General features: G+C 34.9%; 1 protein-coding gene across 12 annotated transcripts in view; it reads left to right on the top strand.

Moving 5' to 3' along the window:
- Positions 1 to 12,734, top strand: part of woc (without children) — an 88,422-nt gene that overhangs the window by 49,088 nt on the left and 26,600 nt on the right. For 7 of the 12 annotated variants that reach the window (XM_067081067.1, XM_067081068.1, XM_067081065.1 and 4 more), the window contains one exon: positions 635 to 849. In XM_067081067.1, the coding sequence (XP_066937168.1) occupies positions 635 to 849 (215 nt within the window). Of the gene's footprint in view, positions 1 to 634; positions 850 to 1,133; positions 1,330 to 3,639; positions 3,767 to 5,252; positions 5,728 to 12,734 lie in introns of those variants that run through there. The other 5 variants (XM_067081076.1, XM_067081074.1, XM_067081075.1 and 2 more) reach the window with 3 other exon arrangements.

Genomic DNA, 12,734 nt, shown 5'->3' with positions numbered 1-12,734 from the left:
CTAGATAGTGAAAGATTTATAAAATAAAAAACTAAAAAAATGCTGCCTGAATCTCCAACTGGCCTTGGGAAAACTGAGCAAAAATTTATGAGAGGGAACCTTGCTGAAGGGTTCAGTGGAACTGTTGGTGGTTGAGAGCTAAATTGGTAGAGCTTAGAATTATTGTCTATGAGGTATCCCATATTTCTTTTGTAGTGCCGTAGACAATGATGGGCAATTCTAACATTCCTTGCCCAAGGATATACTCTGTACTGTAGTTTGTTCCACTTGACATATACAGTATTCCAGTTGTTAGAAGTCTTGGTGGAATATTACTTCGTGTGTGCTGTTGACACCCCTCAAACTCATCTGCATTTACAGTCTTGGTTACAGGCGTTACTTTTTCAGCATGTAATGGACTTGTGTATTTTTAGTATTTGTGATTGTTTTTTAAGAGATTGTTGATTTGTTAGTTTGCAATATAGCCAGTACTTATGTTTAACCTTAACTGAATTTCTAGTTAGGATAGCCATGTTGTCAAATGGCTTTCAGGAAATTTTACCTACAGCTCTCTTTCTCAAACTATTGTAGTACTTGTAATTGAATCGAAATTCCATTTTAGATATAGAGATGTTAATTCCCTAACTTTTTTCAGACACAGAAATGACTTCTAATTATAGTGAAACTGAAACTCACAATGAAAACAAGGGCAAGAGAAAAAAGAGAGGGAGAGGGAGACCGAGAAAAAGACTTAGACGTGATAGTGATGAATCTCAGTCCCTTTCTGATGCTGAAGATGTGGATGATCCAGATTTCTTCCCTGAACCTGAAACTGTACTGGAGGAAGAATTCCAAGGACCTTTCCTCAATGTAAGTATTAGCTTCAAAAGGTTTGGATCCCAATATAAAATGTCTACCGTATTTTCAGTATCTCACTTAGAAAATATTTAATGGGGATTTGAGCATGAATGGGTTACAATATCTTCTGTAACACAAACTGATCATGCTCTCGTCTTTGACACAAAAAGTCTTTGCTTCTGCGTTGATGTGCTGTGCTGTGTACTGAAATCACTGTATGGCAGTGATAGATGAGGCCATCTACCAGTTTTTCCACAACAAAGCTATAACTCACAAGATGCCCTTTTTCCTTGAAGGAAATCCCAGTCACACCTACCTGCCTTACTAGGAAAAAAGCAGCTCACACTGTGTCCAGACCATCTTCCTGAGTATCTCACCTGTCCTCATTCAGTTTTTGACTACAGACGCCACCTCGCTTATGAACATTCAACTTCCAAGCATTCAGAGATACTGACAAACAGGATTGAAAATTAAAATTGTGTTCAGAGTGTTCCCCCTTTGCCACTTGTAGTAAATTCAGATTTTGTTGTGCATGCATATTCTATAAAATAGTCATATACGTACAATGAATTGGGTTTTAGGATGAAAAAACATACAGAACTGTATTGACTTGATATCATACAGTAATTAAATAGGCGTAAAGAGTACAGCAACCAACTTACAAATAATTCAATACTCGAACGGGTGTCCGAACAAATAATTCAGTGCTCAAACGGCTGTCCAGAACGTAACTCGTTTGTAAGGAGGGTGGTGTCTGTGTATAAAGCATTTATAACTGTCACTCCCAGTTCACCAGTGTTACGGTGTTCACCTGAGTGCCAACATTGCTTCTTGCACCCATATTTTTGAAAGTTTTCCTAGCCTAACCCATCCAAAAATGCTACAGTTATGCAATCCACCCACCTGTTCACATTCTTCTTCTTTTATAGTCCAGCTTGTGACTACAAAAAACCAGAAAACAGACTTACAACCCAAAACTGACAACCTAACCATCAGAGAGCAATCTCTACTGCACCACAGTCTTTTAAACATTCCCGCCTGCATTTGTTTACATTTTGCCCCTCCCACTATTTGTCATCCTATGACGTCACTCCCGACAATGTCGCAACACGACCAGATACTTTTAAACATAAAAAATGCTTTGCTACAAAAACATCTTATAAAATTAAACGTGCTTCTTATACATTTTGTAATGCCCATACCATTTCGCTAATGCAGAAAACAAAAATAAAATAATAATGATCAGACTTCTAAAACTAACATATAATCACACTTATCTCCTTCTCCCTCCCCTCCAACCTCTTCTTATCCTAATCCCCTCTAAATCTCCATTATTTTACCATTCTTTACCCTCTACGTAATTTCTAATATTTTCCCCTGAAACTCCAGCCTTAGTCAATACATCAGCTATTTGATGCTTTCCTTTTATCCATCTTACCTCCTTTGTTTCTCCAAATTTTATTGTTTCTCTTATTGCTGCAGTATCAATGTTTAATCTCATACTACTTCCTCCAGTACTAGATTTTGTTGCAGTCATTAGGGTTTTATATCAGTTTTAACCAGTGCTGCTAATTTTCTCCCTCTTACTATCTCTTCCCACAAATGTTTGAAATATATCAATCCCTCTATGGCCTCCCACACACTCAGAGCTTCTGCTTCAATGGTGGATTTTGCTACTCTTCTGGATTTTCTGGATTTCCACCATATGGGACTTCTCCTCTTACCATCTGTCAAAGATATCACATAACCCAATTTTATATGACCATCTTCAATATTCCCAAAAGAAGCATTTGTATAGGCTTCCCAATAAATCTTTTCTTCTTCTAACTCACTTATTATCAGTTCTCTCACTATTTTAATCAGCTTATTCATATCTTGAGTCATTCCTTCTTGAAAAGCTCTACTTAATTCACTAACATCGTATGGTATTTCTGGCATGTTATGTAGCGATATCCAGTTCAACTGTCTATATTCTGTTAACTCCTTTTGTCCTAATACTCTATTACCTGTAAATTGCACTTCTCCTTCACACACCACAAGCCAATCTTCGACTTATCCTCTCCATCCTTTATAGTCACCCTGTGTCAAAACTGACAACCTAATCTTCAGAGAGCTCTCTCTACCACACCACAGTCGTTTCAACACTCCCGCCTGCATTTGTTTATATTTTGCTCCCTCCCGTCATTTGTCATCCTATGACGTCACAACACGAACAGATACTTATAAACACAAAGAATGCTTTGCTACAAAAACATCTTATAAAATTAAACATGTGCTTTTTATACATTTCGTAACGCCCATGCCATTTAAGTAATGCAGAAAACAAAAATAAAATAATAATGATCAAACTTCTAAAACTAACATATAATCAATTTTTACTTTTGCAGTTTTTAGTGTTGTGTCATTTGTGTTTACAGTGGTGCAATAAGTATTTAGACAAAAATTTTTCATGTATTTGTCTGTGAGAAGTTCATTCATTCCCATTCATTTTGAGAATGATTGTCATTTTTATTTTTATATTTTGCATATTGGGAATATGCTTATTTTGAAGAGTGATTTTCATGTTTTGTTCATATCCATATTTTGTTTTAAAATTATTTTGTAGTAATTCATAGAAATTTGGGCTGCCAATTTTTTTTATTTTGTAAATAATTATTGACAGTAATTTGTTCAAGAAAGTTTTCTTCATTTACACCAAATTATTAACTTTACTTTTAATTTTCCCTCTTGTGGGTAGTGTAAGTTAGCTTTGAGTCAGTGGCCTGTGTTTGTTGGGCACATAGTTTTTTATGTTGTCCCCAGATAAGGAACCATGTCTGTTATGGCCAACTTGTCAGGACCAGCCAAGGAGGCTAGATTTATGGAGATACCCTGACCCGGGATAAGTGAAGTTACTGCTGACCATCATTTTGACATTTCTGACTCACATGTTAGTTGAAATCAGAACTTTGTTATGAGAGTTGTGAACATCAAATTTTATGTACATTTAGGTAACTAATTGATATTTGAGTATGTTGTAAGGATTAAGAAAAAAATAATTGTAAAACCAGCTCAGCTCAGGTGGATCGGTAACAAAATCTTTGCAGTTTTTTCTCGATCCTATAATTCATGAATTGCAAGGAAGCAAAGCAACCATGACATTCCTTATGGTGTTTATTAATTTGATGTGAACTCACTAAATCTTTGCTCTCGGGGTAATAAATTTCAATTCAGAGGAAAAATTCTTTGCAAACTAGATTTTTGGTGTTGTGAAGCATTCAGTGATGCTCTCACAGATGAACCTGATAACACAGCGCAGTACATGATTAAGTTGAAAAAAAGGGTTATCTAATTCACCCCCCAGATGATATTGATATATGCCAGAGCGGTGAAAAAAAAAAGTTTTGAAAGTCAGTATCTTTTTTTTTTAAATTATGATATTAGTCTGGGAAGAAAAGAATTTCATAAAACTGTTTATGCATAGTGTTAGAATTCCATATCAACAAACATTTTTTCAAATACAGTCGAACCTCTTCAAACCGGCATTCTGTGGTCCGGGAACTCCCGTGATTTTGCTCAATTTTGAGTCAGCTGCCATTAGTTTGTTGAGCGTCCACGAGGGCTGCACCACATAGTGTTTACGACTTCCCGAAAGCAAAAATTATGCCATATCTCTTTTGTTTTTATGAAAATAATTGTTAGTAATGAAAATGTAAAAAGTGAAATATGTTTTTGATATTAAATTTAAATGCATAAATATATTTTTTTAAAGATTCTATTTGAGAAGGCTCTACCAAGTCAAAACTTTTAATCAAAAGAATGAGACATTTGGCACTGCACAAATTCCTTACTCTTAGAGTGCTTGAAAGACCTTATTTCTTTTATAAAGTTGTATATTTACCCATTTGATTGCTACTGTAATGCGAGGAATTGGTTCAACATTCTTATTCCATGAAGCCCTCCCCCTCCAAAGCTTGTCACAACTCTTCAAAAAATTTTTTTTTACAGTAACAGACGTATTGTAAATAAAAACTTTTCCATTTTTCCTTTTCCCAGAAGACAGAAGTCAAATATGTTCAGATTTTTTTTACTAATTTTTTTTGTTTTTGTTTCCTAAAGAGTACGAGTGACGAGAAAGTGACGAGAATTTAAATTTTTGCTACAATTTTACTGGAGCTTATTACGGTAATAAGCTCCACAAAAATTGTAGCAAAAATTTGAATTCTCGTCGCTTTCTCCTCACTTGTATTCTTTAAGAAACAAAAAAATAATAATAAAAAAATCTGAACCTGTTTGACTTTGTCTTCTGGAAAAAGGAAAACTTGAAATGTTTTTATTTACAATACGTCTATTATTATAAATAAAGAAGGGAATAGGTTTGTTGTTCGGGATATTTTTTTTATTTATTTTTAATTTTTCTTTACTGTTATCTCCAGGAACTGTAAAAGAAAAAAGAAAACTGAAGTTCCGTGTGAAAGTGGCATCGCATTAACCGGGGACTGCCTGTACTTAGCAAAATCACAGTTATAGCTGAACTACTATCATAAAAGATAAAAACTAAAACCATCAACAATCCTTGGATATATTTATGAGCAAATAAATAAAAAGATGTCCTGGAGCTACCGAGAGGCAGTACATTCCCATGAAATCTCAAGGCATACTGATCTGTCTCTTGCCTCTCTCTCCTGTACTGAGCTCCTATAGTTGCCATAGGTCATTTATGGCCTAATGAAGTGATTTGAACATTTTTCCTGCTGAATTTATCCAAACTGTATGACGCGCAATATTAATACTCTTAAGAGGTAGCCCGATGTTCGCTCAAAAACTGTTTATAGTTCCTTATATGATCATGCCCATCCAGTAAGGGTTAAAATGATTTCAGAAAATTACTTACAAGTATGATATTCTTAAGCTGCAAAACAGTTTTTGGCAATGCTGCTTGCTCAAAAAAAAAAAAAAAAAAATGCAGTCAACAGACATGTGCAAAACTTACAGGCGATATTTCAGTGGCCAGTAAAACTTGTAGGCTAAACTTCATTGGCCAGCAATGTTAATTGTAACTATCTGTTGGCACATGACATACTTATGCATGCATGCATGCATATAGTGATATTTATAAATTATGAGAAATTTTTTTTTAAGCAAGTCGACTAAGTGCATGTGATTTATTGTACTGACCAAACACCTGGACCCATGGTACTTAAACTTTCAGGCCTTGATATACAGTCGAACCTCATTAAGACGGACTAATAGGGGCCCAGGTCTTAGCTAATAGTCCAGTTTAACGGTGATTATATATATATATATATATATATATATATATATATATATATATATATATATATATATTATATATTATATATATATATATATATATATATATATATATATATATATATATATATATATATATATATATATATATATATATATTTTATATATATATATACCTATAAATACCTATAAATATACTATATTTCATTATTTTTATAAAGAGTATGAATAATAAACCAATGTAGAAATGTTTGAATTAAAACTCATGGTAAAAGATGAAAAATGAAGAATAAAACATGATAAAAATGATAGAATTCAGCCGCGTATGTCGATGCCTGGGCTGAGACATGAACACATAATTATTAAGTAAGAAGAAGTGGAGTTTCTAAAATGAAAAGTAAGATAATGAAATTTAGGTTACAGGTACACAATCCTCTACCCGAAATCCTGAGGGCCAGATGGGTTTCGGTTTTTGGAATTTTATGGATTTTGGAACTGTGGGGTCAGGAGCATATAATCAAACATCACTGTTGCAGCAAAAACATTTTTTCCCTTTTTTCATGTTTTTCATTTTAGTTATTATAGTTTATTTATATTAATATACTGTTAAATGGATGTAAGATAATTAAGATCATCAATAATAAAATAGTGGGACAATTAAGACCATGAGTTCACTAAAACATTTTGTTTTCAACAAAAACTTTCTGTAAAATGCAAAAATATACTTATCAAAATAATTGTAATTCAACTGGTGAATTTTAACAATAAGTAAGACTATAAAGTACATTTCATCATATCGATTTTGGGGAGGGTTGTTTTTTATTGTTACTAACGTCGTCATCAGTTTGCAGTCGTAAATCTGAGGACGGTCCTGGAATAGGATTTGCAAGTGTTGATGCATCACCACGACAGACTGTAATGGGATTTTTCATATCACTTTATTAAAGTTATTTATTGATGAATTCTTGTTTTCATGAAGAAATAATTATATAAAGCAGATTATTGAGTAATTTTTGCCATCAGCAGTCAAGTAATCACAATGATGGCAACGCTCAAACTTAGCACTGTCATGACATATGGCTATAAATAGAACAGAAGTAGAGGGCTGTCATTGGCTAACAGATCTCCATGGCAACCAGCCAGCCAATCAGGTTTTAGCTGTATTCTGTCTGAGAAAGAACGTTTTGCTCAGAGAAGCTGACGATGATGTAATGATGTAATGTGTTTTGAATACAATACGTAGTTTTTTAATAGTGTATGTATTTTACTGATTACATGAAGAATAGAATGAATTCTTTCTTATTACTTTGAGTGCAAAATTGTTGATTCAGATTCTTCAGCAACAAAATTTTTTTTTTTTCTTTGCTTCAGAAGATTTTTAGTAACGCTGCGTTGACATACCTTTAAAATAAAATTCTTCTCTTTAATCTCTTGAGGATAGAATTACATTGCTTAGAGGGAACTGGCAATTCTCTCTCTCTCTCTCTCTCTCTCTCTCTCTCTCTCTCTCTCTCTCTCTCTCTCTCTCTCTCTCTCTCTCTCTCTCTCTCTCTCTCTCTCTCTCTCTCTCTCATGTCATTTGCCACGTTGTGCTTTGTTCAGTAACTCTGCTGTTGTCTTTGTAAAGTTTGCCTTTTTCATGTCTTTTCTTTCCAAAAAAACATTCAGAGCATCATACTGTAGCTACCAGTCAGGCAGCAGATAGGTAAAACTGTTAATGCTCAGTGATTGGCTATGATACTTCCTACCCCTCCAGACAATAGCGTTTCTTAATGACAGTGCGTACTGTGCACAAGTTAAATTGGTTACAAGTTGAAAGCATTTCATTTTAGTACAGTATAAATACAGAACAGTATATATATAAAATAAAAATATAAATGAAAAGTTTTTCATTTACAGTACGCTGTGAGCAGATGAACAGTAACTTCCCTAAATCATGGACAAACATTATGTAATTTAAATTGGTTGACCCTCTTTGGTGTCCATCTTATCCGATATCCGGATTAATAGGGTCCGGTTTAACGAGGATTGACTGTATGATACAAATGTTTTCAGGACAAACAGTTTCTGTTAGTCTTATAATTGTTTCGTATGAAATTTGCCCGAGGGAAGGCTGCTGTTTTTCCCCTATTTGTAGTTTAGTCTCAGTTTGTGTTAAGAAGGTATGTGGAATTGATGGTTGTTTCACTTAAGTTTTACATTTCCGTTGTATCTTTATTACCCTTTAAATCAAAAATAAATATTGTACATGGTTCAGAAAGAGTTTCCGTGTCTTCCTTGAAAGAAAACAAACGGAAGAAAAGATAGAAAATAACAATAAACAACGAGGAGTTCACTTATTTTTGTAAGTGCCAGTGGTTTTTAATGGTCTTTTTGACCATCTTTGTGGGAGTGGTTGCTGATGGAAGTGGCGTCACGGATTAGTGAAGGGTTTGTATGGTCAGGACATCTCCCTAAATCTAACCTCCTTGGGGCCAACAGTTTTAACTACAGCATGTTGTTATCAAAATACTTTCTGTTACATAAACTTCGATGATTAGTTATTCTAAGATCTAAAGGTAGTCCACTATGCCCAACACTTATTACAATACTCAACTATATAAACTATTTTGGGGTATATGACATGCTGTAGCATCTTAATTTACTGATAACTATCATCTTGGACTGATTAGATGTCTTGATATATTATTATGCTTCATGTTGAATCTCAGCATAGCACATGCAGGCATATCAAAGAGAATTAAGAGTATAGTATAAGTTAAAATAGAGAAAAGATGGAATGCAAGAAAACAGAGGAAAAGCTAATGAAAAAAAAAAAAATTTAGAAAGGGAAGATTTTTGAGTGAATGCTCCAGTTTCATTCAAGAGCAAATAAATATTAGCTAGCATGTTGGGCATTTTAAATCTGTCCAGCTGTAAAGTTTTTCCAAAGCTGTCTCGTATTAGATAAACTAACTCATAGGGGCCAGCACAGTGAGAGTCATGATTTTCAGTTTGGTGTTTTTCTTAAACTATCTTTGGTAACCACACAAATTTTTACCTTTATAGGTGCAACTTTCTTAATTTTTTTTTTTAATAGTTTAGTGTTATTACATAACTTGTAGGTGAAGAACAGATTAATGAGGTTGAATATTTCAAATACTTAGGAATAGTGGTAACCAGTAAAGGATCTTGATTTAGAATGTAGTAAAAGACTTAAAAAGGCGAATCAAACTCAAGGCAGGCTGAATAAGACTTGGAAATCAAATAGGCTGAAACTACATGGAAAAATAAGATTATATATAAGTTTAGTACTATCTGAATTACTACACAGCCTGCTTCATGGTATGACATTGAAGCTATCGGGAAGATATTTTTGTCATATGGAAAATGAAGCTTCAAAAGAATATTAGGAATTAGATAGCAAGCTAGAATTAGAAATGTTACCATGAGGAAAGTTCTGTATGTAGATGAGATAATGATGAAATGATGGAGTTGGCTTGGATGTGACAGAGTCATTTGAGACTATAGGCACCAGAAGAGTTGAAAGACACAGATATACATGGATGAGAAAGGAGGCATGAGATTAGGGGAAGGTAAAAAGTCATGAGTGGCAGAGTTTCAGAGGCCTTTTGTGTCTTATGCCATTGTGGCAGTGATCAGATGTAAGTATTAATAATAAATGCAACCATGAATAAACAAAACACCTGCATTTCAATTGTGTATACTGGTGTAAAGGCACTGACTTATCAACTTCATTCTGTATTAGCTTGGGCATTAGCTATTCACATTCTGTATTAGCTTGGGCAGTAGCTGTTAGGCTGCCAGTGTCATTTTCAGTTTTGTTGGGTGTAAAATAATTTGGAAGGCAGTATGAAGCCTTTTTTTTGAGCAGTGTTGAAGAATTATGGGTTTATAGCAATGGGAGTATTTTTATGTTGCAAAAATACAGATAAGTAACTTACCAAGTAATACATAGCTAATGTTTCAACTTGCTTGGCAGCTTAAATTTTGAAATTTGCGGTAGCGCTTCTATTGTTTTAGTGTAGGTAATTAGCCCTGCCCACTTCGGGGAAGAATAGGTATAACACAACTGAAGAGCTCAGTTCATTTCTGCTGGTCAACGACTGAACTTTAGTGGTTGGAGCAGCTTGAGTTTGGATTTTCGTAGCCGGATGGTTGTGTCTGATCGTCATTTGGGTGACATAGTCTTTCTGTTGGTAGCCTTCATGCTAGTTGTAGTTAGCTTAGTTTTTTTTAACCTGACTTTTCTCTGTTTAAGACATTTTTCAGTGACCATGTCTGACTCTAGTGCTACTAGTATTCAGTTTTGCACCAAACGCTGCAAAGCTAGACTGATGAAATCCTCTTGCGATTCGCATACCATTTGTATTAATTGTAGAGAACAGAATTGCACAATTGATTTGACTTGTGATGAATGTAGGGACTGGGATCAGGGAAAATGGAAAGTTTTAAAGGCATATCTTGACAAACTTGAGAGAGACAGAAAGAGGAAGGCGGCTGCTAGAGCCAAACCTAGGAATTTACTTCCCAGGTATCTTCTCCTAAATCGGATGTAGCTGATTCACCTGTGACTGCCTTTTCTCCCATAACCAGTCCTCTGACTTTTCCAGCTACTCCATTACCTGGCTCCCATGCTTCCAACCCAATCCCATTGCCAGCCTTAAAGCCAGAATTGACTGGAAATTCTGCCTACTTGTCTACTATGGTCCAACTAGGGGCATCTATTAAGGTCCTTATGGGCAAAGTGAGTGTTAATGATAAAGGTGCAAGTGCAGTGTTAGTGGAAGAAGTGACTACTTGTCCCACTGACGCTCCTAGACAAAGGTCCCTGTGAAACTCCCCTAAACCTGGGAGGAAGCATACTGGAAGTCCAAGGGAGGTTGGTGGGGTTTGCCCAGGGGTAGTTGCCCCCTCAGTCAAGCCTGTTGTCTGGTCCCAGGTCTTGGTGGACAGCCATAAATACATACAGCTTGTACTATGATGAAATTAAGTGCAAATAGTGAACAGAATCTGGATTTCTTTTTTTTTACAAAACAAACATGCCCCCAAACGGCCAATGTCATCTATTAACGAAAAAAATAGCTAAATTAATTGCACAACGAGACATATTTAAGTTATGTATATTTCGACTTAAAAACAGTCCTTATAAAGAAAAATAACCTTGCCCCATATAAATAAAGTATCTAGAGATTCATTTACGCTAACTAGAAGCAAGAAAAGCGCTCTGAATTGAGTTAAACACTGCAAAATAAAACTCATTGATTTCCAGTAATTGATTTCCAAACCAAAACATTGATCGCTATGATCGCAGTTTTTAACACAAAAGCAATATAATATATACAATATTATTGGATATGAATTAAAGCATAACATTTTAAAAGATCCATGGAAAAGATGCATATTCGTTATGTTGATGTTTGTATAATACGATATTATGTGAATATAGAGTGCAGTATATTGTAGGCTAGGCTACCATATATGTATATACAATATACCATAGTGTAGGCTAAGCTAATTCTTTTTTGTTATTCAATTTCTCTTTGTATTGAATTATCATGTCACTCTGCATGAACCTCCAGAATTAGCTGATATTAGTAATTACTATATCGTTTATGTATAGAGTATACTTAGAGCGTAGGCTAGGCTACCATTTTTGTATACATAGTACTGAATACCCTAGTGTAGGCTAGGCTATATTCGAGATACGTTTTTTCCAACAAATGATGGGTTTTTTTGGAACCTAACCCCATCGTAAGTAGGATAATACCTGTATAAGCATTTTTTAGTTTTTTTGTGTTTGAACTATCAAAATAGGCAGTTCCAAGTCTTCACGGATTTTAGCTATTCGTTGGGGGGGGGTTGTGTAGTACGCATCCCCCACGAATACGGGGTGTTTACTGTACCGCCACGCCACTACAGGTTAAGAGGTTAAGATGAGCACCAACCAGAGGCAGTATCTTCCTGCTGTATCTCTTTTACCAGGCAAGGCTGCGACAAGCATTTGACCAATGCCAGCTACCTTTCTATTTTAAATTCATTACCGTTGCTGAATGTTTTGATTAAAATATGTCCATGTATCCCACCTCCTGTCAATGTGGGATTCAGCTATGTAATTACTTGGTAAGTTACTTATATGAAAATGATATTTCATAATAAAATTAGGTTTCATATATACTTACCAAGTAATTACAGAATCGGAGCCCTCCCTGCTCCCCTCTCATGGACATAGGGCACAAACGAATTGAGCTCTTCAGCTGTGTTGTATCTATTCCCCGAAAGTGGGCGGGGCTAGTTATCTACATTAAAACAATCGAAGAGCAACTGCGAATTTCAAAGTTTAAGCTGCCGCACGAGTTGAAACATTAGCTATGTAATTACTTGGTAATATATGAAAACTTAATTTTATTATAAAAATATAATTTTTCACCTAAATGGTTAAAGATTTGAGTTATGTATCATAATAAGGGACTAGGAATATTCACTAAAGCTTTAGAGGACACCCAAGCCTTTACATTCGAAAGTGGAGAACTAACCTTATTCTCACTTGGGGCTGTTGCAGTTATTGGAAAAATAAGACTTTCTTACCAGAGCGTAATCTGCCAGAGATGTTTTTGTAAATTATAATGCATCACCATCATTCC

Source organism: Macrobrachium rosenbergii, chromosome 36, assembly GCF_040412425.1.
Source record: "Macrobrachium rosenbergii isolate ZJJX-2024 chromosome 36, ASM4041242v1, whole genome shotgun sequence".
Taxonomy (NCBI): Eukaryota; Metazoa; Arthropoda; class Malacostraca; order Decapoda; family Palaemonidae; genus Macrobrachium; species Macrobrachium rosenbergii.
Note: the sequence above shows the minus strand (reverse complement) of the source record. Positions and strands in the feature narration are given on the sequence as shown.